Here is a 27,477-nt window from a genome sequence, read left to right on the forward strand (position 1 = left end):
TGCTGTATCAATTATGTTCCACATTTATGACTCAGACTTTGTGTTTTTAAAAACATAAGCAAGGGAAAAAACCTTTTTTTGACATGAAGTGATTGCCTTTGAGTTTTGTAGTATTAGTCACAACCAGGAAATTCCCCAATTTGGATTTAAAAAAAAACCCCAAACCAACAATAATAACAGAAAACCTCACAAAGAACTTCAGTAAACATCAAAATATTTAAATATTCAAGAAAAAAAAGTCTCTCTTTCAAGGCACATACTTTGATAAAACAGTGGGTAAGAAATTACAGCTAAATCAGATGTTAAATGGACACTGCACTTCAGGACTGGAATTTTCAGACTAAATCATGTATCAGGCAAGCACATATCTTACATTTCAGGGTATTTTTTGAAGCTGTTTACAGGAAGAGCCTTATGAGACATGGTTGTTTACATTGGCAAATTCATTACAAGGAAGTTGCAGCTAAATGTGTTTTGCCTCAGATTCCTGCAGTTACCAGATCATTCTTCTACAACACACACACACAAAAAGCTGCTTCTCAGTGTTCCAGTTCCTAAACATAAGGTTTACAAAGAAAAATATCTGTACTACATTTTACAACATACTCTTATGCTTGCAATGAATATTTCAAAAAGGCTGCAAACCTAACAGATCAGGTCATGTTTTCAGGCAAGGGGGACTGGCTGTTACATGCACTACCCTGACATGTATTAGTTCATGTCAAGGCTGTCCTGTGATGTGCAGTGAGGCTTGTAAAATCCAGATTCTCAACTTTGGCAGTAGCCTCGAATCACATACTGCATTTTAAACCTGCCTGCTCAGGGCTTGTCAACCTGCTAAAGAGTGACACGGAACCTGCCCCAAGCTTTGGATTTTTCTCCTTGGAAAAGCTGACAACACTGTGTTGGTATCATTCTCTGACCCAGGGACATTGGCTGAATTCATAAATGTAAATCCCAAATAAAGAGGTGAGAAAATGCAGGAAAAGTGAAGCAAACCCTAGAACTCAAGGTACTGTTAGGAAGAATTTACCAAAGCAAACCACTACAGTCTATACAGAATTTTCTACTTTCTTCCTGTGACAAGCAGTCCAAGGTACACATCAGTCCCACTGCTGGAGTCTGTTACCAAGGTCAGAATTTGGGATATTGATTAATGAAAGACTGGAATCAGCCAACATCACCTGTATATTTAAACACCATAGGAAAATTCAAAACTTCCCCAACCAGCTGCTGCAGTAAAGACCCTGAGAGTTGAGGCTACAAAGGTTTAGGCTGTTTATTATTATTGTCTTAATTTAACAAGACAGAACAAAACACAAGTGCCATGAGAGAGAAACTTTTCACCACTCACATTTGTCACACTGTAACCAGCATAGCACAAATGAGACTTTGTGTACATACATATTGTGTATTTAAAGAAACACAGGTAATGCCAAACTTCCACAACACAAGGAGCAGTTTCTTGGCAGACTGACAGCAAGATTTGTGGGTTTGTTGGGTTTTTAAAAACAATTTAAAAGCAATTCCCTGATTATATAAGTTAAGTGAAACTTAGAGTGAACAGACCTCACAGCAATCATATAGTTGACACTTGAAGATGGAGAATTGGGTCAGAGATATATTCTGAATTTTGTTCTCAGTACATTCCACCATAAGGTCACTGCAGTGATGAACATAAAAATTTACAACTAAATATATTAATTGTGTGCATGTGTATATGAGTGGGAAAAACACAGAACAAAGACAGGAGAATTGTTTCCATCATCCAAATTGCACAGAAAACATTAAAACAATTTATACATGAAACTTTCACCACACACTAAAAAGGGAGAATGCCAAACGAACACCACTCCCTCTACACACAGGTGAAACCATTTGCATTATTTAGAATAAATCCAGCCTGAAAAAAGGCCATATCCAAGGTCAGATGTAAACAACTTCACCAAGAAGGTACATTTGAAATCCAGCATTGGAATCAAGTGAATTTTGTGAACAAAATTTCAGTGCTAAATACTTTGTGCAAGACAGTCTGTGCTGAGTTAAAACATAACAGGTTAGAATTCATTCTCAAAATCTTTCTTTGCATCTTTCTCAATTTGGGAACAAATTCAGCATGTGCAAAGTCATTTGAGTAAGATCATGAGGCACGTTGTCATAAACCTTCATTATAATAAATAAGTTTCCTGTCCACAAACAGAAGTCAAAGAACCAAAAGCAATGAGCAACTTTTTCAGGCAATTTTTACCCCTTGATATAAGCATTAGCTCTGGAGGATGTTCACTGAAGAATCCAAGCACCCTGCCAGCCCTTGAACTCATTTTCAAGTATCTTTCAGCTGAACTATACGTGTAAAGTTACAAAAGATTGATCAGATTCTGCTCCTTGGCACTACTGCATGAACTCAACCGTGGCTGAAAAATCTCATTGAAGGCTACAAAGTATTTATGTTCATATAAAAAGAGAATGTAGGGAACACTGTGTTTAAATTAATAAATAAGGTTCAAATTACAGAAAACAAAGTGTTGTCACTAGCCCTTTCTAGGATAAATTTTAGAAGAGAAGTCCATTCAACTTTCAGTCCACCAGGAAATACATAGGAGTTCCATCAAAAAGCTGTGCTTTTAAAAATCTCTGGATTTTCTTCTTCTTCCTTGGAATCCCTTGTGCTACTAGATGGAGGCCTGTATTCCAATCTGGGGGTTGAAGAAAGAAAAAATAAAATAACTTTAAAAACAGAGAATTTAGTGGAAAAAAAAAACCAAACCTGAGTCCTGTCTAACATTACAGCTTCCTAATTTTAATATCCTGTTGACTTCAGTTGAAAAGGTCCCTTTCTTACACCACATCTGTGCTCATGTGTCATCTTCCATCAGAGCCATGGCAAAAGGCCACATGTTCTCAGTGCCTTTCAGATCAGCTGAAGTAAACTGGAAGAGTTCAGCTCTTCCCCAGCACTGAGGAGACTTTCAGGACCTACAACATGTCCCTATACCTTGATAAAGCAACACACTTTTAAAATGCATTCCTCAGATGTGCTTTTATTAAGTCATCAGAGTCAAATGATAAATTTGGAGCTGAGAGATGTGCACATGAACATTTACACTTGGGAAGAGGGACCAAGACTTCAGCTAAGCTTTTGTATTTTCAACAGAGTACTACCTTTTCTGCCAAAACCAGCCTCTCCCTCTGACCATACCTAGGCAAGACCATTCCTCAGAGCAGAGGAGTGTTCAATCAGGTGGCACTTACCCTTTCACCCGCAGCATTTGATCAATGGTGTCAGGAAGAGGCATACCATAGCTTTCAGGCAGGAAGAGTGTGAGAATTCCTGACAGCACAGTCAGGCTCCCCATCAGGATGTAAGGCAAGAATCGATCATAGGCACCTAGTAAAACACAAAAAAAGGAAGGAAGGAAAGGAAGGAAAGGAAGGAAAGGAAGGAAAGGAAGGAAAGGAAGGAAAGGAAAAAAGCTGCATCAGCTCTAAGTTTCTGATAATTGCCCAGAGATGCTGTGGATGCCCCATCCCTGAAGTGCTCAAGACCAGGTTGGACAGGGAATGGGGCAGCCTGGTCTGGTGGAAGCATCCCTGCCCGTGACAGGGAGATGGAATGAGATGATATTTAAGGTTCCTTCCAACCCAAACCATTCTGTGGTTCTGTGGTAATGTTTGTACCAAGGTTCAGGGCTTTACCTGTGTAAGATTTGTGCTTTCAGTAAAAACAAAACCAACCAGCCCTCATCACAGCCTGACATTCAAAGTGTATGTGTTAACTGTGGTTGTAGGAACTCAAGGGAGTAGGAACAAACAGCTGAAAGAAGTGTCCTTATTGAGGCAAGAGAATTGAGTCTCTGGAGCATCTCTCCAGCACCCCAGGTAACTCACCAAGGTAAACAAAATAAGGTGAGAGGATGCTGCCCAGTCTGGAGGCCATGGAACTTGCTCCAACTCCCATGTTTCTTACTACTGTTGGGTAGAGCTCAGCAGTGTAAACGTAAACCATTGAGAAGGCAGAGGTGATTCCAAACTTGCCCAACATCACCAGCAGAATAGACAGCGCACGGAGATCTGAAACCCAAAGACATTCAGGACTTAGGCTCCTGCAATTCACTGCATCCCTTAACTCCTCTGTGTTTGTGTAACTCCTGCCTAATTAACTCCAATATCTGGTGTCTTTTTTCCCTGTAAGTACCCACAAAAATAAGCAATGTTCTTTTTAAATGTCTTCTTTTTTAAATTACTAGAAGTCAACATTTCCCTTTTCTCTTGAAAATAGGGCTTCCTGTCAAGTGAAAAATAAGGAGAACAGAGTCAGAACTGCTGAGATCCTCTCAGGTTTCAGGGGCCAGACTTCTGCTATTGCAAAAAAAATGCCATATATCCCTTTTTAATAAAGTGATCAAAGTAAAACATTTGAAACAAATTATTTTATTTTAAGTTTCCTAAAAACCTGATTTTTCATTAACATTCTTAGGTACACTCTTCATTTCATTAAGACTCTTAGCTATAATAATTTAATATAGGAAGTTGGGTTGACTTTAACTGGGACAGTTAAGATTTGAAAAGCAAGCCAGATCATATCATTGTCCAATTAGCTCAAAGAACAGGGGTAAAAAACACCAAACCTGAGAATGCAGCACACATATTACCTGTATAAAATAAGCAAGGCAGTTCTTGCACATTCTCTTTTGTATTCCTTTGATTTTTAAATGAGTCCTAGGCAACACCACCTCCCCTTATATTCAATATTGTTATCAGTAATGACTCCATAGCCCTATTAATCTAACTGGACTAAAGATACATATGGTTTGAGATCCAATAAATGTTGTTTGGCCCTCCTTCCCAGTAGCTCCACATTATTTTAACTATCAACACTAATTCAGTACAAACATCTCTGCTTATCAAAAATACTTCATTAAACAAGTCATTAAACAAGTTTCATGACTTCATTAAACAAGTTCTAAAGTCAACAATAGCTGTTTGGGAAGTGAGCTCTGCAGCCCCGTGGTAACTTCCACTTACCAAATTCCGGTTGGTTCTAGTCCTGGTTTTACACCTGGACCTTACCAGGACACCCTGCCAGAGATGTAGTTTAGAGGCAAAACTGGACTACAATTCTAATCCCAAGAGATCCCAAAGCCAATGACCCACCTTTCAAACTGTATCTGAATGTCCTGTTGTGGCAGTTACTTGTGCAGCAGCACTGAGAGCCAAGGAAGAGGGGCAAAGATAGGACACGAGTGTCTGTATTTAGTCCCCTCAGGACACTTTTCCTCCACATCTGCCCCGTGCAAGGTACTGCACGTCACCTATCATAGATATGTGAGATCAACTAATGATTCCATACGTGAAGGCACCAGCTGAATGAAGAGAAGAACACAGCCTCCCAAGAATAACGCAGCAGCCATTGAGTACCGTCGGGGCAGATTGCGGAGCAGCAGCCAGGAGATGATGTAGGCTGGGACTTCAATCACTGCTGAGAGGAAGCAGTTCACATACACGTCTCCGTGCAAGTTAGGTGTGTCAAGAGAAAGTCCAAAATAGCCAACTGAGATTATCAACCTGAAAGAAACAATAGCAGGGTTAAAGAAATCTCTCTTCCTCAGGTTGCCATGAACCTCTTCCACATTTCCATCGAGCATAGAAATGGGTGTGTAAGGTAAATTCAGCATCTGACAGACTTGTTCACTTCTGAAGCAGCCAAAGTGCTGACTTCAGAAACAGCAAGTCAACAATGAAACCATGCAGATGCTTTTGATCTTTCAGACTGCTCTTGAATTCAAAGAAGAAAATATATTACCCTGGGAAGAAAGCGGTGATCATTCACACTGCAGTACTGCAGTAGTTCCCATTGTTTATAGCCTTAACCTGAAAGTCTGAGCTACTGAATTTTACTGCTGCTGAGGCCTACAGCAGCTTTCCCTTATGTTTACCAGGGAGCTCTGGGTGGAGAGCATTGTTTCTGGGTCATTATGCTCCATGCTTTCTATATAAAGTCAGAGAGGAGGAGTATGGCATCCTGGCAGGCCCAAGCAGCCCGTGATTTTCTCTGCCAAGCTGGCTGGGCAGCTTCCAAATCACATTGGCATGGCTGGGCTGGTCAGTGCATCAGGACAGAGCTTGGTGGCTGGAACACTGCCATCTTAATTTTGTGCCAAATGACAGCTGGCTTCCATGTAATCCAGAGAAATACACAACTGGCCTTGGAGACAAACTCTGTCCTGTCTTGGGAGATGCTGGGTAGAGAAGGTTAAGCTTTACCAACAAGTATAACGTAGTAAATAAGGAAATAATGAGCAGCGGATCAGGACATGTCCAGGTGCAAACATGAGGCACAGAACACTTGGCACTTCATCTCCACCAGCATCTGCCTTATACCAGAACCTGGAGCAAAACCACTGCACAGCACCAAGTGCACCACTGACAAAAGATTAGCTCTTCCTCCTCCTCACTGAATATCGGAAGAGCCTTCATGGTCCAGTTGCTTAAAATAAAGCTGCTTAGTGTACCTGGGAAGGCATGAAGTGACACAGCTGAGAGTTAGCCCTGGCTGCTGTGGTGCCCTGCCCTAAGCCATTCTTCTCAGAAGTAGTTCTGCAGTGTTTTTCACACCCTGTGCTCCTTGGAGTTATTTTAATAAACAAACTGTAATGCTGGAACTCCCTTTTGGTAGCACATTGCCTCGGCTCATTATACTGGCAAACCTTAATATAGTTATATATTTTGTAGAAAAACTTCAGTGGTATTTACACATCCTAGGGTGCCAAGAAGCCAAACTTCTTCATCCCTGGTGCAAACCCTGCAAAGGGAATAGTTTTAACGGCCTGTTACTTAGTCAAAATTAACAAAACATTCAGCACCATGTAAAGCTGATATATTGCTGTCTGCAGCTATCGTCTTTTATAGCCCTTTTTTGTGAGAACTTTTAATTAATGATACAGAATATACCATCAGTGTACCATGGGCTGGAAAATTATGTGCTGTGAGGAAGCACAAGATATTATATCTTTATATATTGGGAAATTAATTTAAAGGAGATTAGGTCACTGACATACAAATTAGAATAGTGAAAAAATTGCCCAACATAACCAAATACTTTTCTGCAAGAGGAGGTAAGAGTGTGCAAGTCAACTGTACCTCTTTGGCTCTTTCTGCCTATCATAAAACTTGATTTTTGATGTGGTAAAAAGCCCTTCAGTATGGGTTACTGAATCCATTAGAATGGATTATATACTATCATGTCAGTGCTTCTCTCAGTTGCTTCATCCTACCAGAAATGCTGTTCAAACAGGTTTTGCCTTTGATTTCTACAATCACACACCCAAAACTGGCTGTGCCCAGGAGCTAATGCCCCACATCAAGCAGATGAGGAGTAGGGCAGTCTCACTTCCAATCAAACATGAGAGTCAGTGGCTGGACTTGAGCAGTAAGACATTATACAGGCACCTTACTGACATTTCTGCAAGGAACTAACATTACTCTTCTTTTTGAGCTGTTTTTTTTTTTTGGTTTTTTTTGTTTTTTTTTTCACAAGTTCCCTTCTCAGTGTGTTTGTGGCCTGGCCTTGTGCTTGGTGATGGGCCAGAGAATCTGGCTTAAATATAAGCCAATTCATCCTTTGACCTAAGATGCCACATCATCATGTATGTGCTGGCAGGGCAGTGGACTGAACTCTGAGGCCGTGCCTCACTAAGGAGCAGGAACATTGTTCAAAAAGACAGCATATAAACTTAGTTGGCTCCCAAGCACTTGAGAGACCTTCTTGGTTTGGTCATTAGGTACATGCACTAATTAAACCTCACTTGTACAGCCTCTGGCAGTTTTTCAGTTACCCTCTCTGTTTGCAGCTTTCCTGAGATTTCTGGTTAGGAAAATAACCATTTGATCAAACTGAGCATAAAGCATGGCTTCAGCTAGTGAAAACCAACCTGAAGATGACAAGTAGACAAAGCAGATACCAGGAAAATATGGGGAAATCTCAGATGAGAACTTAAAAGCAGCATTATCCCTTTAAGAGCCAATACAAAAGAAATGGAATGATTCTCCCCTAAGTCAGGCATCACGTTCAGATCCCTGGGCAGAAGTTCTCTGACTGGGGGTAGGGTATGACTCATTCCTCTAAAAAGACTTTGTTACAGTCAGAAGAGCATTCCCCAAGGCCCAGGATCAGGCAGCATTCCCACACACCCACTGCCAACAGTCTAGATTCTTACTCAATTCAGGATAAGTCTGTTTCAGAAGGAACACCAACCCAGATGTGTTTCTGCACTGTCACCAAAATCAAGAACCTATGTAACCAGAATTTTGTTGTTTCAGCCAGCTAGTCACTGATTTTTGAGCTGGTTTTGTCTGTATCAGTTCAGAACACGTTAGTATTTAAAGTTACGTACTCCTGAATCACACTTGCTTACCAAAGAAGCACTGACATAATTGTGATAGTCAGGATATTTCGAGTTCTCATTAGATCCAAAATGGTGTATGTCTGTTGTTTCTGGGAATTCACATCTTGTAGCTGTAAAAGAGCAAACAACAAAACATGGGAACTTTAACTTCCTGCAAAAATAATGATTATGAAACAAAGTGCTACCACCAACTTATACCTCAGTCTTTTGCTCTACTGAAAGAGGTTTCTAACAAAACACATTTAAGAGCCAAACTTGTGAAAGTAGAAGCTCCTCTCTAATTTAAAGTCACTTAAAATTTAGACTGAAACTCTTAACTCTCGTGACCAGTGACAGGACTCAAGGAAACTGCATGAAGCTGAGTCAGGGAATGTTTATGTTGGGTATCAGAAAGAGGGTGGCTGGGCACTAGAACATTCCCCAGGCAATGGTCACAGCACCAAGCCTTCACAGAGCCCAGGGAGCACTTGGACAATGCTCTCAGGCACTTGGTGTGACTCTCGGGATGTCCTGTGCAGGGCCAGGAGTTGGACTCGATGATCTGTGTGGGTAACTTCCAGCTCAGCACATTCTGTGATTCTATAGTAATGATTTTCTTTGTCTGAGGCTTCACAAAACAACTGCTTTTTGTTAACTGAATTATAAAGCAACAGCATTAATTCACTATTTGTATGTCACTACTGGAAGGGTTCTTACATCCAGTTTTGAGCACTGCACCTGGAGAATCAACTGCACTCAGACTAGAAGAGAGTAACAAGGATGGTGAGACATTTGAAAAAAAGTAGAGGGTTTCTTTAGCCTAAGGGCCAGAAGACCAAGGACATGTGAAAGACACAGTCTTCAAGTATCAGGAAAACAAAGCGATAAACTGTCCATTGCAGACACAGCAACAATTAACAACAATTGCTGCAATAAACTGCAGCAGGGCAGAGTTAGACAATGACTACTCAAGCTGGACCTAAGAGTAATGTTTTTAAACTGGGACAAACTGGCTAATGAGCTGAAGAGTGCCCATCATTATGTAGTCTGTTTTTGAGATTATCTTCTAAGAATGTAAACAAAAAGACAACAATCTTCTCCTTTCCCCATTAAACTTTCCAGCCTTTCAACATAAAATCACTTGCATGTAAACAATGCAAGGGTATTCATCCACAAAGTATGAGAACAAGTTCTGTGCTTGGTAAGATTGTAAAAAAAGAAATATTTTTTTTTATTAGGACTTTATTTAGACTCCTAAAGAGGGGGACCAAGGGAAAGATTTTTCATAATCTAGAAAAGGTGATTTAAGAGGACAAATTCCATTGATTAGAACTATCAGCTCTGATAAAGCAACTTGGAGGTTCTCTAACCTCTGCAGTAACATGAAAATTCTTTCCAAGTGACAGTTGGTTCTGAAGATCTGGATAATGAAATAGCAGTCTGGTACACACCAAATTTCTGTGTATTTGCTTTCATCAGTCCCATTTTCTACAAAAGCCAAACAGTCCTTTACCTTTGATAGCTTTCCCTGTGCCTGAAGCCAAACTTACAAACTGTAGTCACTTCACAGCTCATAGCCCTTTCTCATAAATCACATGATCTTTCCACATGCCTCTACTTGTTGCCAAGAAACAAGGAGAAAAAAAAAAAAAAGAAGAAGAAACAAGCAAAGCATAAAACAAAACCAGGAAGAGAAAAATTCAGTCAATAAGTCAGTTGATGAGAAAAAGATTCGTTGCCTTTTAAGAGCTGGATAAGCAGATAACATGATCTTTACCAGGACAGGCTCAAACAAGAAATTATGAGAGAAGGGCAGGGAAGCCAAAATGATGGTTTGAAATTAAACCCATCATCCAAACATCTCTCTCCCTTCTTAACCAACCAGGCCCTATTTGTGCTCCACAGCTGGTTTGTCATTCATCACCTGCAGGACCTCAACTGGCTTGAAATCTCTGGAGTCAAAATTCTGCAGTTGCTGCTCTCCAGCTGCACAGGCTTGAGGGACTCTTCAGCCATAAGCTCGGGTGGCTCCTCCATCCCAAACACACATTCCAAATGAGGAAGGCAGAGGGCCAGCCAGATTTCTGAGAACCTCTCTGCAGCATAAACATGCTTCCTAAACCCTCAAGAGGCTGTAAGCCTGCTGCTTTCCAGCTCTTCAGACAGCAGACACAAGAACAGCATATACACACCACTGATGCAGAGGAGTTTTGCACAGATCTTTTGGCCACAATACTACTTTTACCTTAGAAAGGAAAGAGATGGACAGGAGTTCTGCATGTTCATCAAGCTCATTTTCCTTTGATGGTCAGAAAGTTAGTATGTTTTGAAATCTGATGTGCTAATGTCTGTAAATGCACACCACATTCTCCAGCCCACCCTGCTACAACATCAGCATTTCCCCTTGTCCAGCATTTCCTGGAATACAATCCCTATTTTTGCCCCTGCCTTCTGCTCCTTCACTGTCCAACCCCATTCAGAGACCGCAAACACATCAGTGTTTCTCTGTAAGAACAAGAGAGAAGATTCCAGGAACAGTGATCTTAGGCAGATGATGGAGCCAGAGCTTGTCTTCTATTCTCCTGCTGCAGTGCTGGCAATAGATGAGTTTTCATGGCCACAGCATGAGAAAGAAGAAGAAAAAGGAAAATATGTCATCTAACGAAGATCCAGAGGAAAAGGTATCAGAAGGAGTGTGTTTTCTTGGCATTCCTACTCTGTTCCAGTAAGACCAGGATGTTTGCCCTTCTATCTCCTAATAAGTCTGCACAAACAGCTTTGTCTGTACCTCAGTCAGCTGACTTCAACACCAGAGAAGCTGTTTCAATCTCAGCAGAAAACACCTACAGCTTAATGGCTTCCCATTCTCCTTAGCCCAGAACAGAGGCATTGTAAAGCAAACAAGTATATTATACTCATTATATGCATTATATGAATTTTCACTTAAAGGACTGAATTGGTTTGGCATGGCCTCATTTTTCATAGCAGGGAGCCTACAAAGATGGCTCCTGTGGGAAGCTGCTGGAAGCTTCCACCATGTCCAGCAGAGCCAATCCCTGATGGTTCTGAAAATGGACATGCTGCTGGCCAGGGCTGGGCAATGAGAGAGGTTGGTAACACCTCTGAGGTAACAGATTTGAGAAGAAAATCAAAATAAAGTGAGACACACACAATTTTTCTTCTAGCCAGAGAAGAGGAGGAGGTGAGAGCATGGAGACACCAAGGTCAGTGGAGGAGGGGAGGAGGTGATCCAATGGAAGACCCAGTGGAGAGAGAGGGCCCTGCTTCCAGGCTGGCGTGTCCTTGGAGGACAGCACCTCGTGGAAGAGAAACCCACAGCACAGCAGTTTAGGGAGGGCTGTGTGCCCATGGGCGTAGTTCACATTCATAGCAGGTGTGGTTTGGCTGCAGCTTGTGACAGTGGAGCCACTCTGGAGAAGTTCACCGAGAACTGTCACCCGTGGCAGGGACTCCACAGCCTCACAGGGGAAGGACTCCTCTCCCTGCTCTCCCTGAGCAGCAGAAGAAAATCTCAGTGATGACTTGACCAAAACCCCCACACCATCTCCCTGCACTGTTAGTGGGAAGGAGGCAGGAGCTGGGGGGGAAAAAGTGTTTTAAGGGTTTATTTTACTTCTCATTATCCTCCTCTGACTTTGCTAATAATAAATCCACTTTGCAACTTAAAGTTGAGCCTGTTTTGCCCTTGAAATATTTTTCCCAGTCCTTATCTCACTCACGAAACCTTTGGTAATTTTTTTCCCTCTCCACTGCTCAGCTGTAGCAGGAGAGGGTGAGTAAGGCTCCTGGATGCCTGGCATTGGACCAGTGTTAAACCACGACAGTCACAGGACACTGTCAATTGTCAGCCAGCAACTGCCCAGACAGACTCTGGAGATCTGTCCAGATGCCCATTCTTGTGGAATATACAAACAGTTTGTCTGTCTTGACTTTCTGAGGTCATGTTTGAAGGTCTATGGAACTGCTTCTACACCTTAAAGGCACCCTTCAGCTCGGACAAAGGGAAGATTTCCAGAGAAAACAGGAGCGTGTAGGAAGAAAGAGATGGGAAAGATAGCTGTCACTACTTCACTTGAAAGGGGCTCAAATTTTGCTTTCCCTAACGTGGATTAGAATCCTAATATGCCCTTATGGATTTCAGAAGTGCTGAAGGAATTAGCAGTGACTCAGAAAAAAGAACAATCCAAATATTCCAAGTATGGGATTAATTTAAGAAATTCAGAAATGTGAACGCACAAGCAGCATGCTGTAGGTTAAGAAACATATCTTTAGAGGCTAACACGTATAAAATTAGTAACTGTAAATTCTGTGACAGAAATTGAGTATGAACTAGAACAGTATTTCCAATGTCACTGGCCAGGAACAGCCCTGTGTCATACAGAGTTATATTATAGACTGGATAAGCACAGAATCTGTTTGGTGCAAATATTTAGATCACTAAGCAATAGACACCTCAAATTCATTATCCTCTCCTGAAAAATAGAGTTGAAAAGGAAAAAGGGCAGCTGTAAACTGCTTGAAAAAGATGCTTGCATTAGAATGCATGTTAGCATTCCTGTGGGAATGGGACTACAAAGGCTTTGCAATGAAGGGAAAGGGTATTGTGCTTTTCAGCAGAAAACAATGATCTTTCACCCACTTGAGAAGCACATAATACAGTGCAGGCATAACTCCATTCATCTGAATGGAATTAATTGCTTTACATAAAGTCTAGCAAACAGCTGGACTGCTAAACAAGTCTTACCTCACTAGGGTCAAATATTACATCTGGGGCTGTAATGCCATTAGTTTTTGCAGCTTTTCGGATGATGTCTTCTGCCTCCTGAAACCTCCCCTGGGAGATCAACCACCGTGGAGACTCTGGAATGACCCTGCAGAGAAGGTTCAGAATAACAAGCCTGCATTTCCATAGAAAGAACTGCTGAAGGGACCAACATCATTGTTCCAGGCAGAAAGATCTCTAAACATGCCCCATCTTGCAGAAATGAGTGCAGTGACAACAGAAACCAGATTTGCAAGAGCAGACTAGTGTAAGGAACAAGACCAGACTAATATTCCCTTATGGATTTCAGAAGTGCTGAAGGAATTAGCAGTGACTCAGGAAAAAGAGCAATCCAAACATTCCAAGTATGGGATTAATTTAAGAAATTCAGAAATATGAGCATACAGGCAGCACGCTGTAGGTTAAGAAACATATCTTTAGAGGCTAACACGTATAAAATTAGTAAGTGTAAATTCTGTGACAGAAAGGCAAAACAGAGAGCAGAACTCCCCAGTCATTCGATTGCACAAGAACCGAGATGGAAGGACAAACACAACTGCTGCTGTCAGTGAAGCAACACCACCACCACGTGGACTATTTCAGCTTTACATGCCACTCAAAAGTACAACTACAGAACTACAGAAGAAAACACGGAAGTGCCGCAGCTGTGCAAGTACTGTTTTGTAGTTTGTCATATCTGTGTCACCCTACCAATGAAAAATTGGTAAGAACGAACATCTGGTTTTTCCTTCTGCCCTTAGTTCGCACCTATACTTAAAAGCCTGTGGATTTCAGTTGGTGCAGAAGTATGAGTTTTATTGACCTTTTTTTGCTTTCTTTGCATGTGCAAGACTTAATTTTACAGAAGCCTACAGAACATGAAGAGAAGGTTTTTCAGGCATCAGTCAGATCACACACAACGCCACGGACTGACAGCTAAACAACTGGGAGAGTAAAGGACACGGCATCCCTTCTTTACCTACCCATTCCTGCATTTCATTAGCTTCATCATCTTAAAAATCTGCAGACAGGGCCTTCTAAAGACTAAAGTGTTGTAAGTGAGTTCTACTCACCACCAGAGCGGGATGCAGAGCAGCCCGGGCAGGGTGAGCGCCAGCAGCAGCATCCGCCAGTCGCGGAGGAAGAAGGCGAACAGAGGCAGCAGCATGTAACCAAAGGCGTAAAAGATGCACACACCCAGGGTGCAGAACAGCAATCGGACTGACTTGCCAAGGATTTCTGTGCCTGTTCAGAACAGCAAAGGGATTATTAGCATTTTTGCTTAATAGCAACCAGGTAACTTAATAAAAATGCCCGTAGCAATTGGCTTTGAAAGGCACTGCACTGCAGAGTTGTAGGATGTAGCACTTTGCTGTCTAGTTGGAGAGGCACCACAGAGCTGCTTCATGCTGCGATCCTGCACCAATGGAGGTAATTATATGTGTAAAAGAATGAGAACTGGGCCACACAGCATTTCTGTAGCTCAATATGTAGCTCATATTTCTGTAATTTTATCTTAGAATCTCACATTTTACCTGAGGGGCTGAAATCACCTGACATTCTCAACAGTTAAATGTAGCTTGATGTCCAGAATCCTCTCCAGCTTATGAAGAGTGACCAGCTTCTTTAAAGAATACTTCAAAGGTGCCTCAACGAAGTTCCCAACCTGTATAACCTTCTAAAAGACTATTTAGCCAAACTCCTCACAGTCTTTTGGGGTAGACATATGGAAATCATGTTGGTCACAAAGACCACGCTACTGCCAGGGGAATTAAATGCATGAACAGGGGTCAGTGCCCTCCTCTGCAATGTTTTGGGACCTGCAAATAAATAGACAAAGGAAAAAAATACAATATTTATTTTTTCCATGGAAATCAAAGAAGATGCCAGCAGTTGCAGCAGGCTATATGCAATGAGGTTATCTAAGCACTGCTTTCACCCCTGAACTGGCCTTCCTTGGCTCAGAAATAATTTCTTGCCACCATTTGGTACTTTGGACAGTGAGATCACTGTAAATTAATTTTTTTAATCCCAGATTCATGAGGTAATTCACATCCCCATAATTAAATATGGTCTTAGCTAGCTTGAAAGTATACAAAGCAAAAATCATGACAACATTTAAATTTTTACTATAGGCTGTTTAAAGAAGACTTTATAAAAATTACTCTACCTATCTTGGTTCTTTTGCAACTTTTAAATTAAACAGGTATTTAGGCCCCAAAATAGACATCAGAAATCCCAGAAAAATCATAGAATCACTGAATAGTTTGGGTTGGAAGGGACCTTATAGATCATGTAGTTCCAATCCCCAAAAAATCATGTCTCACATGTATTATTTCTCCCACTAGAAGATGGACTTTATTTCAAATAGTCAGTTTCTGGGGTTTTGCCCCTGTTAGGATGGTAAACCATAGAAATAATTCAAATTGCACCTCTATCAGCTGGAAGCTTCCAAGGAGAAGAGAAGTTATTCATGCATGGTGAGGCCACACTCTTTAACAGTGTTGCTTGGCAAAACAAATCAACCCTAAGTCAGTACTGAAAAGGAGCAGGAAAAGCATAAGATGAAAGGATACATGCAGTGACCAGCAGGACTTTCATACCAAGAACAAATGCTGCCACGTAGTTAGATATCTGTCCCATGCCAACCAGCACAAACAACACTGAAAACATCTCCCAGCTGGTAGAGAAGACCTGTATGAAACTGAAGCCAGTCTGCATTGCCAGAGTTGCAAACAGCACATTCTTCCTGCCAAACCTTCCATGGACAGATTAAAAAAAGAAAGAGAAGGGGAAAAAATATGATTAAACAACATCATGAACGAAATCTACAGAAACAGAAAAATAAAATTACTTATATGCATAGTTAAGGAGATACAAAACTTCTGCAAAAAGCAGAGGTTCAGGAAATGCAACACAGGTACAACTATTCTAAACACATAAAAAACACCACTGGCCAAGAGAAATTAATATTCTAAGGGCTGCTAGTTAAGTCACCTTCAAGTATGTGCTGGAACATTATTCCTTTCTTACTGATAGGATGAGCAGTGAAACAAATCATCAGGAACAAGTTACTTAAAGTGCAAGAGTATCCAATGCTTCTTCTCCAAGGGGCACATGGCCCCTGACAGATCAACAAGTCAAAAAAAAGGAGAAGAAGAAAGGCTTCTGGAACAGAGGTAAAACTCAGATTTGGAAGATGCTATTGGCAGTCAGTGATTCTGTGCTGCAATCTTCATTCCCTTTGATTTAAACAAGAATCAAATAAAGGGATTCTAGAAGACCTCTTGATGAAGTACTAAAAAAGCCCCAAAAACCAGAGAGAAAAGAAATTAAACTAAACTCAACCTGTCAAGCTGCTGTAAGAGCAGTTGCTGCTGTCCTGGCCCAGGCAGCCCCACACTGCTGGGACAGGATGTGCTGAGTGCAGGTTTCACAGCTCCAAAGTCTGTGTTGACCTGCAGGTCTACAGCTGGTGTTGTGGGCAACCACAAAGAACTGACTGCTATTTGAAACCCCCAAATATTTTGTCAGCCTTCATGTCTCAGGCTCATTGCAGTGCAGAACACTGCAGGCAGCTTTGCTGGAGCATTCTCCTCATGGAGAGAAGGAGCTCTTGACCCTGAGCTTGCAGTCCCTCAGTGGCTACAACTGGGTGGGCTGTATGGATGGATCCTCACGTGCTACCAGGGGAAGGAGCTGCGGGAGACTGCCAGAGTGTGAAGGTAGGAAGCTCATGGATTCTGGCACCAGAACACCTCCTGCTTCACCTGCTGGGTAGTGACCACGGGAGACACTCAGGATCCTTGTAGCAGACAAGGAACTCTTTGGAAGGAAGCACCTGAGCCTTCTGAAGCAGCAGCACCAGGAAAAGGTGGTGAGAGACTCAGGGAAGAGGGAATCACCCCTCATGTGGGAGGCCATGGAGCTGGGCCTGGGGATGAGTGACAAGCCAGCTGAGATCATGGGCTGGGATTAGCAGGGAGGCCAACGTGGGAGCTGGGTCTCTGCTGCAACCACCGCTGAGAAAAAAGCAAACAGGACCTGCTGCAGAGCACCACAGGAAACTCCTCGTGTCCAAAGGCACTGGCCATCATAAGGGCTGTGAACACTCCAGGACACGCTAGAAGGACACAACTCAGGAGGTTTCTGGAGCTCCTCAGTGATGAGTTCCTAAGAGAGAAGGCTGAGGAGCTGACACAGGGACACTGCTGGACCTCGGGCCTGCAAGCAAGGGTGCAGTGGCTGGGGGTGTGGAGCCAGCAGCAGCCTGCTGGCTGTGCAGGGGGAAAGAGCAGGACTGTGAGGGGAGGAACCAGGCAGAAGGCAGGATCACAGAGAGAGCAAACACCGGCCTGCCCAGGGATTTTTTTGGACAAAAACCATAGCATATAGCTTTGGAGAGAAGTACAGGAGGCCTGGTTAATTTTTAAACATCACTCTCTCTAAGCTTGAGATTGGTCCAACTTGATAGGCAGGAAGCTCTGTAAAGGCCCTAAATGATGCCACAAGATTTGTGGCACGGAGATTATGTTTCAGGGAAACAGGAACTTTGCAAATGCCAGCAAATTAGAGAACCACATATTGTTCTCAGGGAATCAGAAAGACAGCACACAATGCACAGCAAATCCCAGGGAGAGAATCAGAAAAACTGAGCTTTACAAAATACAAACAACTGTTGGCATCACAGAAATTAACGGTGTCTTCCCTTTTTTTTTATGTTTGTACTGATAAGCAAGAAAGTCTTGCTTCTCTGGAGTACGGCTGAACAGCATTTGTGCTTCCACAAATACAGATCATTGGACTTAAATGCTGTATTTGATGATGAGAAAGAACAGCTATAGTTTATAAAAAGAAAAATCCCAGTTTAAACTAAAAAAAAAAACCCAAAAAAACCCCCAAGCGTCAGAGATCCCTCTGAACAAAGTCCAAATTAAACAGAAGAGAATGTAATTGATCAGATTTTTCCAGACAAAACCCATCTCCAACCCCAGTTTTCTGGCATAAAAAACCAGTTTGCTGTAGAGTGACTTTGTTGCAAGAACAAGCAGATGTAGATAACACCTACTAACAATCTTTGTAACATTCTGTTCTAGCTCAGCACATTTCTCTACCCACTCTGTGTACATTCAGGTTAGACAGTCACAGAACATTCGTGTTAGTAGTTGCAGAAAGACACTAGTAGGAAAGCTGATATACAAGAAATGCCTACAAATGAGCATCAAAGAGACAGCAGCTCTGGTGTATATACTTTACTTGTCTGAGAGCTGTCCTGAGATGAAAGATCCCAGCAGGACACCCACAAAAAACAGGGAGGTGCTCAGGGGTCCCTTCCAGTCGTTGTCACATACGAGATTCCACTGCAGGGAGAGAGAATTGGAAAGTCTTTTAATAAACAGGATTTCCCCTCCCTCCTAAACTCTGCTGACCGCGGTTTGGAAGGAGTGAGAACTGAATTACAGAATAGTTTGGGCTGTAAGGAGCCTTAAGGACCATCTCATTCCAACCCCCTGCCATGGGCAGGGACGCCTTCCTCTGTCCCAGGTTGCTCCAAGCCCCATCCAGCCTGGTCTTGAACACTTCCAGGGATGGGGCAGCCACAGCTGCTCTGGGCAACCTGTGCCAGGACCTCATCACCTTCACAGGGAAGAGTTTCCCCCTAGTATCCAACATAACCCTGCCCTCTGTCAGTATGAAGCCATTGTAAGTAGTTTCTAAACTTGATTTCCCTGCATGTAGTAATGTTTCCCATTAAAAATTCACATTACTAATTTAAGAAAAATGGAACTATAGAAACAACAACATAGAAAGAAAAAGCCTTTTTATTACATTGGTTTTGAGAGACAGGAGACTGCTCATTCTTCACTGGGAATCTAAGTAACCTCAATTAGAATCTTTGAAATACAAATTGAAATATACACCCAACAAACAAAGATTTCCAAGATTAAAACAAAAATGAGGAATAAAAGAAAATATTTTTAAATAAAGTCTTCAATATTTTTCAAGATCCTACCCAGTTAAGTCAAATGTTTTTGAAACAGCACTCATGCTATTTTTCCATCTACATAAACAACTATTATTAAAGACTCTTGGTTCTGTTTTGGTTTTCTGGGGGAAAAAATGTGCAAATATTGGAAGAAAGGACAAAACCCAGTGGGGATCCCTCATCTCCTCCTTCACAGCTATGTTCTGACTGGAGGACATAAAACCAGTTTCGCAGAGCTCTCCCAGTACCTGCTGCCCGAGGGCAGGTGTTGCAGCCCTGCAGGAGAGGAACTGGGAGGCAACAGATGCTTCTGATGTGAGATCAAACTCTTCTGAGCATAGTTATTCAAACAGCTCCCTCAAGCCCCCTTCTGATGTTTTAGCAATGGAAAATTTTAAGTTTTAATCTGTATTAAAAAGGCTGAAATGAAAATATTCACCCTGACCTGAATAATTAATCCTCCTTGTCCTCCAGTTACAAATAATTGAGTATTTTTTTTTTTCAATTCATTGAAGGGAACACCCTTCCATGCTTTGATCTGCTCCAAGATAAACACACAGCAGTTGCTGTGCGTTCCAGCTCCCACGCGTGGGAATGCTCCTGGTTCTCTGTCTGCCAGCCCCATCTCCTCAGCACTAAGCCTTTGACTCCAGCAATCTCACAGCCCTCAGCCTGTTAACAGTCACACCAGAACTGCACCCTAGTCCATGTTTTAAGGCCGGAGGATCACTTAAAACTATGCACAGAATGAACAACACCAGCAATGGCCTTCCAATGCCAGATTCCTGTGTCAAAATGCAACTGAGCCATCGCTTATTTCATGGAATAGCATCTAGTTTTGAATTAGAACTGGGAACTGTTCCAGAGATGAATTATGGCCATTCACACAGGCTACACTCTCATCAGCTGTCTAACTCTAGCTGCCAGCCCTTACATTACCTTATATTTACAAGACAGTCATCATAATTATTAAGGTCAATATACACCTTTTTCCAAATCGTAACTGTATTCAGGTCATTTCATAACCCCTCCATTGATAAATCTGTTTGTGGTTTTGTCTGAAAAACCTCTCCTTCTATCAGATTTCATAACTCTCAGCATTTTCTCCCCAGGCCTTTCCAGGCTCACAGCACGTGGAGCTCAGGTACCAGCACTCCAGGCAGCGCTCCAGCACATCCCACCACCACCATTGATTAGGCAGCACTACAGAAGTTCCTTCCAGAACTGTGGCTTTTCAATGTGTTAACAAATGTATCCCGCTCATGGTAAGGAATTAACTTACTATAGTTATCAACATCATTTAAATTATGAATTGTAATTAACATTTAACGTTAAATCTGTATTATTCAACAAAAGCTATACTTCATTATAGATTAAAGAAAGCTTGAGCCTGTCATGACCCCAGAGGCTAAGCCAGCTGGGAAGCTTCAGTAAAATATACCTGGCAACTTGGAAATACCAGCAAATGATTGTTATCAAATTTATAATTTATACAGGCCAAAGGTTTCAGTGGCTATCATATGCCTTTATATGATAACATCTACCAGAGAAACAAACACCACAAATACAAATCCTGCTGTTCTAAAGACTTGCCTACTCACAAGAAGTTATCTTTGCATCAACTACTGCAGTCAGACATCCTCAATAACAAAACTAAAATCTGTCTTGGTGATTAATCTGTCATTGCTAAATAGATCATTACTTTCCAGCTGATCACCCTGTGCCTGTGAGTCCACCATCTCCTTTCATCTGTCCTACACCCTGCACTTTGGCACACGGCTTGAACAACACTTGGATTTCCAGACACTGGCATGTTTGTGTCCTGTAACAAACATTTCCTTCAGATCACTGAGGTGGAGACCTTTCTTGGAAAAGTTCACGGTATTAAAATGTTTAGCACAGCTCTGCCAAAACCTTCTTGCACTGGCAGGTGGAAACATACTGGGCATTCAAATGTGGCAATGATTACCAGCTTGTTTTTCTGGCCTCCCTGTTAAAGCCCAGTAAGGAGCTGTCATGCTGAAGGCCACTTGAACCAGGCATCAAAGTGAACTTCAACATCAAATTTCCAAAGCAGAACTACCTTGGTTGTACAATACCAGTTATTTACAGACTCCACAGAAGCGCAATAATTAGCACAAAGGGATTTTAAGGTCTGTTACCCTTTGCCCCAGTAAATAAATGTCGAAGTCTTCAACTCATTAATGACACACCTATAAGGTCTATTATACTGCTTGTCAGTGATAATGGCATCATCCTTCCAGAATCATTTTGCAACCATACCCTTCCCTCAACTGCACATTGTCCAAGAGGAAGTCACCAAGGCAACACTGCTGGATCAGCATGGCAAAGAGCAAGTGTCCCAGGAGTAGTTACTAATCAACCCCTGCTGCTGGTAGTGCTGTTTGGACACAGCACACCGTGACCTAGTGCTCTAAAATCATGTGCTATTTTCACTTCTTAGTATCTTTTGAACTAGCCTGCTAGCTGTAACAGCCTTTGCCCCAGTGAACAAGATAAGGTTAACCTTGGCAAGGTATCTGGGCTTCAAAGAGGAGGAAAACATTTCCACTCTGTTTTCGAAGAGCAGCTGCTGATTGGGAAGCACTGTACCCCCAACACTGGTACCCAACAGAACAGAGCATTCTTGATCTATTTTGTTATAACTTTAAGACATCCTCTGTTGCAGTTTAAACTCGTCTTCTTACTCATCTTACAGATATTTTGTGATTTTTCTACTTCCCAGGCAATTCATCAGGCTGGGGTGATGCCTGTCAGCAGCCTCACACCCGGCACAATGCTCACTTGTGTGCTGGAGCTGAGCTGTGCTTATGCACCTCTGTAAGCAGATCCTGCCTGATGCCAGTGCTGGTGAGGACAGCTGGGAACAGGGGATGGGAAAAAGAGGACAGGCTATGGAGATGGCCAGGAATGTGGACAGCTTGGGTCAGAAGGCAGGGGGACCAAAAAGGAGAGGGACTGAAGCAGTTCCTTCTCAAGCCCAGGTTTGGGGCCCGAGTATCAAACAGTCCCAGGCACTACAGTCATCACTTACACACTCTCTAGGAGAGCACTTTCCAAGTTCTGCTTGATCTCTTCATGCCAGCTGCCTGGAAACATGTCTCCAAGTCCCTTGCTAGAAAGGCAAGCCCTGAGAAGAATAAAAACTCTATAAACTACTCCATCAGATCTCCTCCCTTCCACAAACTCAAGACCCTTCCCTAGTGCACTACAAGAACCCTAAACAAAGCTGGACTGTGACAAATACAAACTTTCAAGAGCCTCACCTGGTTATACTCCTGTCCTACAAGGAAAAGCCTTATAGACAAAACAATTTTTACAGCTACAAGATACTGTGTCTTCCCATTCCTCTATTTTTTTAAATTCTTTTCCTGTCTTGCTCAGAATAACATGTATAATTGAAAAATTAAGTTAGCTCCATGTATAGTTCTAGTATAGTTCCACGTATAAATATTTTCTTTTTAAAAAACAACATGTTAACATGTTTCTTTTTAAAAAAAACAACAAACTTTTTGAAGCTAGCCCTGTACCCTGTATTCCCTACTTCCACTTGCTTCTCTCAGGCAGGTTCTTAAAAAAATCTCAGTCTTATAACCAAGCACTGACAACCTTTGATCTTGAATCTGATTTTGTTTATATCCATACACGTATTCTCTGCTTACTTGAAAGCTGAGAGTGTTATTAAACACCCTTTCCTCTAAAATCACATTTGTAAATTCCAAATACTTAAAAGGTCTAGATGTTACATTGAAACTTATTATCTAAAGCAAACAGAAGTCTGTGTCTACAAAATACACATTCTGCTTAATTTTCCCTCCTCTAGTTGTTTTACATTTTTGCAGAGATAAAGCTTGCCTAGAACAGGAAGGAAATTGCCAAATATTTTACGATTCCAGTGCAGAAATGGAACTGTTCCCCATACATCATATTTTTGAGATGGCTGGAGAAAAAGGAAACAGGGCACTCACCTGAGGTGAATTTGAATTTAAAAGTAAAGGCAACATAAAGGGAATTTTACCTTGTCACTAACTGTCCACAGTGCCTCTAAAAGAGCACTGTTTCCATTTAACAATATCAACTGCAGGCCTATTATTCTTTAACAATATTAATCTTACTTTATGTTTTGATGTCACAAATAGCTGTACTTTGTACAACTCCAAACACTACTGCATGATGTGCTTTTTAAATCACACCTTGAAAAACCCAGCATTTTACAAACACCTTTGCTTATCTGTCAGACATTTGTGTATACTTATTAAATGAAAACCAGACTTTCTTTTCCTTCTTCTAGTACTGTACTGACAAGACTAGTACTACTAAGCTTTTGCAAAGCTGCAAACAGCTTTTTCAGCTCCGGGGCTGCAAAGTTATGAGTATGAACTTCAGCCACAGTGATAAGCAGATACTAACCTACAACAATAAAAAAGAAGCACCTGTTTCAAAAGATGATAAATAATGGAGGTGAGTAACATTAATGAAGGGTTGGGTGAGAGCTGAACCTGGATGACACCGGATTGATTTACAATTCAGCTGTTGGCCCCACTCCTGCACCAGCCTGCTCTAGAGGAAGGTGTCCCTGCCCATGCCAGCAGGGTTGGAAGTAGATGATCTTTAAGGTCCCTCCCAACCCAAACCACTCTATGACTATAGATTACAACGTCTAGCATTAGCCTGTGTTTTTATTTTGGCAAAGTGAAGCAATACATCCCTCTGCCTTCCAACAGGGTGAACATCAAAACCTCTGGGTGACCAGATGTGCCCCAGAGCCTTTGTGTCCTGCACATGTCACTGCTGCAGTGTCCCCTTGCTTCCCGAAGCCCTGGCATAACCCACTCATCTCCAGGGACTGTGGTCTGACAGCACAGCAGGGCACTTGAATCCCTGGGGTGTACAGAATGGAAACCTCTGGGCCCCTACCTCTGCCCAGAACTTTCTCTCTCTCAACACCCACACAGAAAGGAGCACCAGCCCTGCACCTAACCAGCCTCTAGACACCTGGCAAGTCCCACCATGTGCATCCTTCCCCTGCAAAAGCCAACAGGCCCTAAAATTTGCCAATAGCAAAACAGACACAAAGCATGCAAATCTGCACCACCTGCACTGATTTCAAACTGATGAACAACAGAACACCTTTTTAGAAGCTGAGGATGAATAGGTGTATCCAAAATTCAGCATCTGTTTATGGTTCACTGTTTAAGAATTACTCTTGTGTGAACTAAAATGTTCTGACTGATGTATCATCTAACACCTCATTATATCATATTTCTAGTGCACTCATGCCCTTAACTCCGCTGCTCAATTCTACTCCTGGTATAGCCCCATAACAGCCATGACTGGCAGAAGTTAATCTTTTCCCTTAATTACTCCTGCTTTAGTCCTTTTACTACCATGTATGAACTTTTACTACTCCTACATTCATTTTTACAGGACTTACGGAGGAATTAGAATGACACAGCTGGTTTTTTGAGCCAAAATAAAACCCTTCTTATGCCCTGAGCTACAGCATTTCAAAAAGTAAAACACAGAAAGGGATTTTGTTACACCAGCGCTGGTTAAATACTGCAGACTGGCTAATAACAACCTTCTGTTGTTAGTCTGTGAGAAAAGAAAGTCTCTCTTCAAGTGAGAGAGAACTGAATGTTTTAAGTCTCCTCTGAAAAGCAGAACCATAAACAAGGTTTCTCTAAAGTCTTGAGAGATTCAGCAAAAACCTTTCTTAAAAAAAAAAAATCCCCCTTCCCCCTCCCAGTGTCAGCCATGGAAATCTGGGACAAAGGTCCTCATGATTATTCAACAAGTTAGAGATATGCAACTAAACACAAGATTAGTTAATCATGAAAGCAGTACCACCAAGCCAAGAAATTAAACAAGTTAAACACTGAAAACCTGTAAGTGTGTGAAAGGCCACAGCTCTTGCAAAACTCCCTCAGAAGCATTAATATTAGATGAGAAAAAAAATACTGCCTCAGTGCATGATGCCTGGGCAGACAAACATTGCCTCCCACGGACACAGGACATCTGCCAAGTCACACAGACAGGAGCCAGGGCTGGGGAGTCTCAGCACTATGTGAGCAGCTCCCTTTTCTTATAGACTCCTGGACGATACTCAATAGCTCAAGACATTTTAATTAACATCAAGCCAAAGCTGAGTGAAGCTCTGAAGACAGAGCAGCACATATAAGCCAGGATAACCATCTTAGCACAGCACTCAGAACAACACCATGCGTCCCCCTGTGAAAGGCCTGCCCACAAAGATGCCAACTGCCTTACACTGCCCTGAGAGTACTCAGCCTTTCACAACAGTGCATTTCAGCAAGCACTGGAGCTGGGACATTCTGAGCAGCTTTCCTCTCCAGTAAGACAGCAATTCCTTAGGAACAGATGAGGCAATGCCTTGCACTTGTCAGAATCATTCATACCTTTGACTGAGTTTCCTACAACTCCTGTGTCCCCATTTCTAATCCTACCTTGTGCTGCCGTGGCTCCTCTCCCATGTTCCCCAAGTCACCTTAGTCCTCTGTGCCCAGATCAGCTTATGGTCATTTAGTACTCACACCCATCACTACCCAAACACTGATCACAACCCAGCTTGCAAAACAAGAAATCATGGCAGATTTTTTTATGGAGCTCCAGCTCCATGAAACTCATGTCCAGGCAATGGGACTGTACAAACTTTGCGAGCCTTCTGAAAAAGGCCTATACTTGTATTGAAGTTCAAGTATTCCTCCAAAGTTCTTCACAAAATCCATTTCCCTGCTTCTTAAGTCAACCTGCCCCTGTGGGTCTGGACAGCTTTCTTCTGAAAGCTGAGTGACAATCAGCACAGCTTCACCTTTGGTAGGTTGCCCACACCCCAGCCTTGACTCAAGCGGTGTGCACCTGCACAGACACAAACATGACCTGTCCCAGCACGTGAGCACAGGGAAAAGCAGAGGCACTGTGGGCACACAGCAAAGTTCAGGGTCCTTTGAATAAAGCACCAAACCAGGCCTCCCCGACCCATGCATCTTGCTCAACTCAGGATGATCCAAACAGTGAGAGCGGTGACACATGGGCACAGGCTGCCCAGAGAAGCTACGAATGCCGCATCCCTACGAGAGCAAGGTTGAACAGAGCTTGGAACTACCTGGTCTAGTGGAAGGTGTTCCTGCCCATGCCAGGGGGTTGGAACTGGGTGTTCCTTAAGGCCCCTTCCAACACAAACCACGCTGTAATTCTATGAGTTCTACCACCTTTATTTTTTAAAGAAAGAAAACAAACACTGCTGATGTTAAAAGAGACATCTCTGTCACATCAAGCAAGCTGAACCCAGTGCTGACCCTGCTCCAGCCCCTTGCACAGATACCTGATGAACCAAGAAGCATTTGCACAGTGTGACCAGTTTCACTGGGTAAGGAAACAGGCTGCACTTGGAAGCTCATTATAGAAACAAACAATGTTAAGAGAACGGAATGGACCTTATAAAGATCACCTAGTCCCTGCCATGGACAGGGACACCCCCCACTAGACCAGGTTGCTCAAGGCCTTATCCAACCTGGCCTATGAACATTGGGGATCCACAACCTCCCTGGACAACCTGTTCCAGTGTCTCACCACCCTCACTCTAAAAGTTTCCTTCCTCGTTCTTATGCAAATGAAAGTGAACAGAAGACCTCAAAATAAACTCGGCACGGCGGGTTTAGCAGCAGATCAACGTGCCGGCAGAGAGCCCAGAACTCGGCAGAGCTGCACGGGCACTGCGATAACCCCGCGGTTCTCCGCGGCACCCGGGGCTGCCCGGGATTCCCCTCCCGCTCCCGCGCACCTCGGTGACGATGGTGGAGCGATAGACATCGCGGCTGTACTCCCAGCCGTCCAGGCACGGCTCCTGCTCCAGCGCCTCCAGCTCCACGTCGGAGCCGGGTCGCAGCCCCAGCGCCGAGAAGTTGGCGAGCGCGGCCAGGCGGTAGCGGCGGCAGCGGCTCGGCACCTCCTGCCCGCCCCGCGGCTCCAGCGGGATGCTGGCGTTGCGCCACTCGCCGCTCAGGTTGGCCCCGCGGGGCACGACGCACCGGTGCTCGGGCGTGCCGGCCAGGAACACGATGGAGAGGCCGTTGAAGCCATTGGGAACGATGCTGGCGCTGAGCAGAAAGAAGACGAGGCGCTGGAAGCGGCCCCATTCGCCCAGGAAGGCGGTGGCCGCGTCGTAGTCGCGCATGGCGCGGCCGAGCTGCGGCCGCCGGTGCCGCGGCTCCGTGTGGCGCGGGCAGGAAGCGGCCGCCCCGCTCGGCCGCGCACCCCGCGCCGCGGGCCGGCCTGGGGGT

At 43.0% G+C, this 27,477-nt stretch overlaps 1 protein-coding gene across 1 annotated transcript; it reads right to left on the minus strand.

Moving 5' to 3' along the window:
- LOC119706469 (solute carrier family 22 member 5-like) lies at positions 1-27,477 on the minus strand. Its single transcript, XM_038150224.1, has 10 exons — positions 26,979-27,477; positions 18,424-18,527; positions 15,771-15,925; positions 14,241-14,412; positions 13,150-13,276; positions 8,415-8,515; positions 5,351-5,565; positions 3,889-4,071; positions 3,253-3,388; positions 1-2,696 (listed from the first exon to the last, which is right to left on the minus strand). Exons 1-10 carry the CDS (start codon positions 27,369-27,371, stop codon positions 2,609-2,611), a joined length of 1,674 nt encoding a protein of 557 aa, XP_038006152.1. The 5' UTR covers positions 27,372-27,477; the 3' UTR covers positions 1-2,608.

The sequence above is a fragment of the Motacilla alba genome, chromosome 13 (genome assembly GCF_015832195.1).
Source record: "Motacilla alba alba isolate MOTALB_02 chromosome 13, Motacilla_alba_V1.0_pri, whole genome shotgun sequence".
Taxonomy (NCBI): domain Eukaryota; kingdom Metazoa; phylum Chordata; class Aves; order Passeriformes; family Motacillidae; genus Motacilla; species Motacilla alba.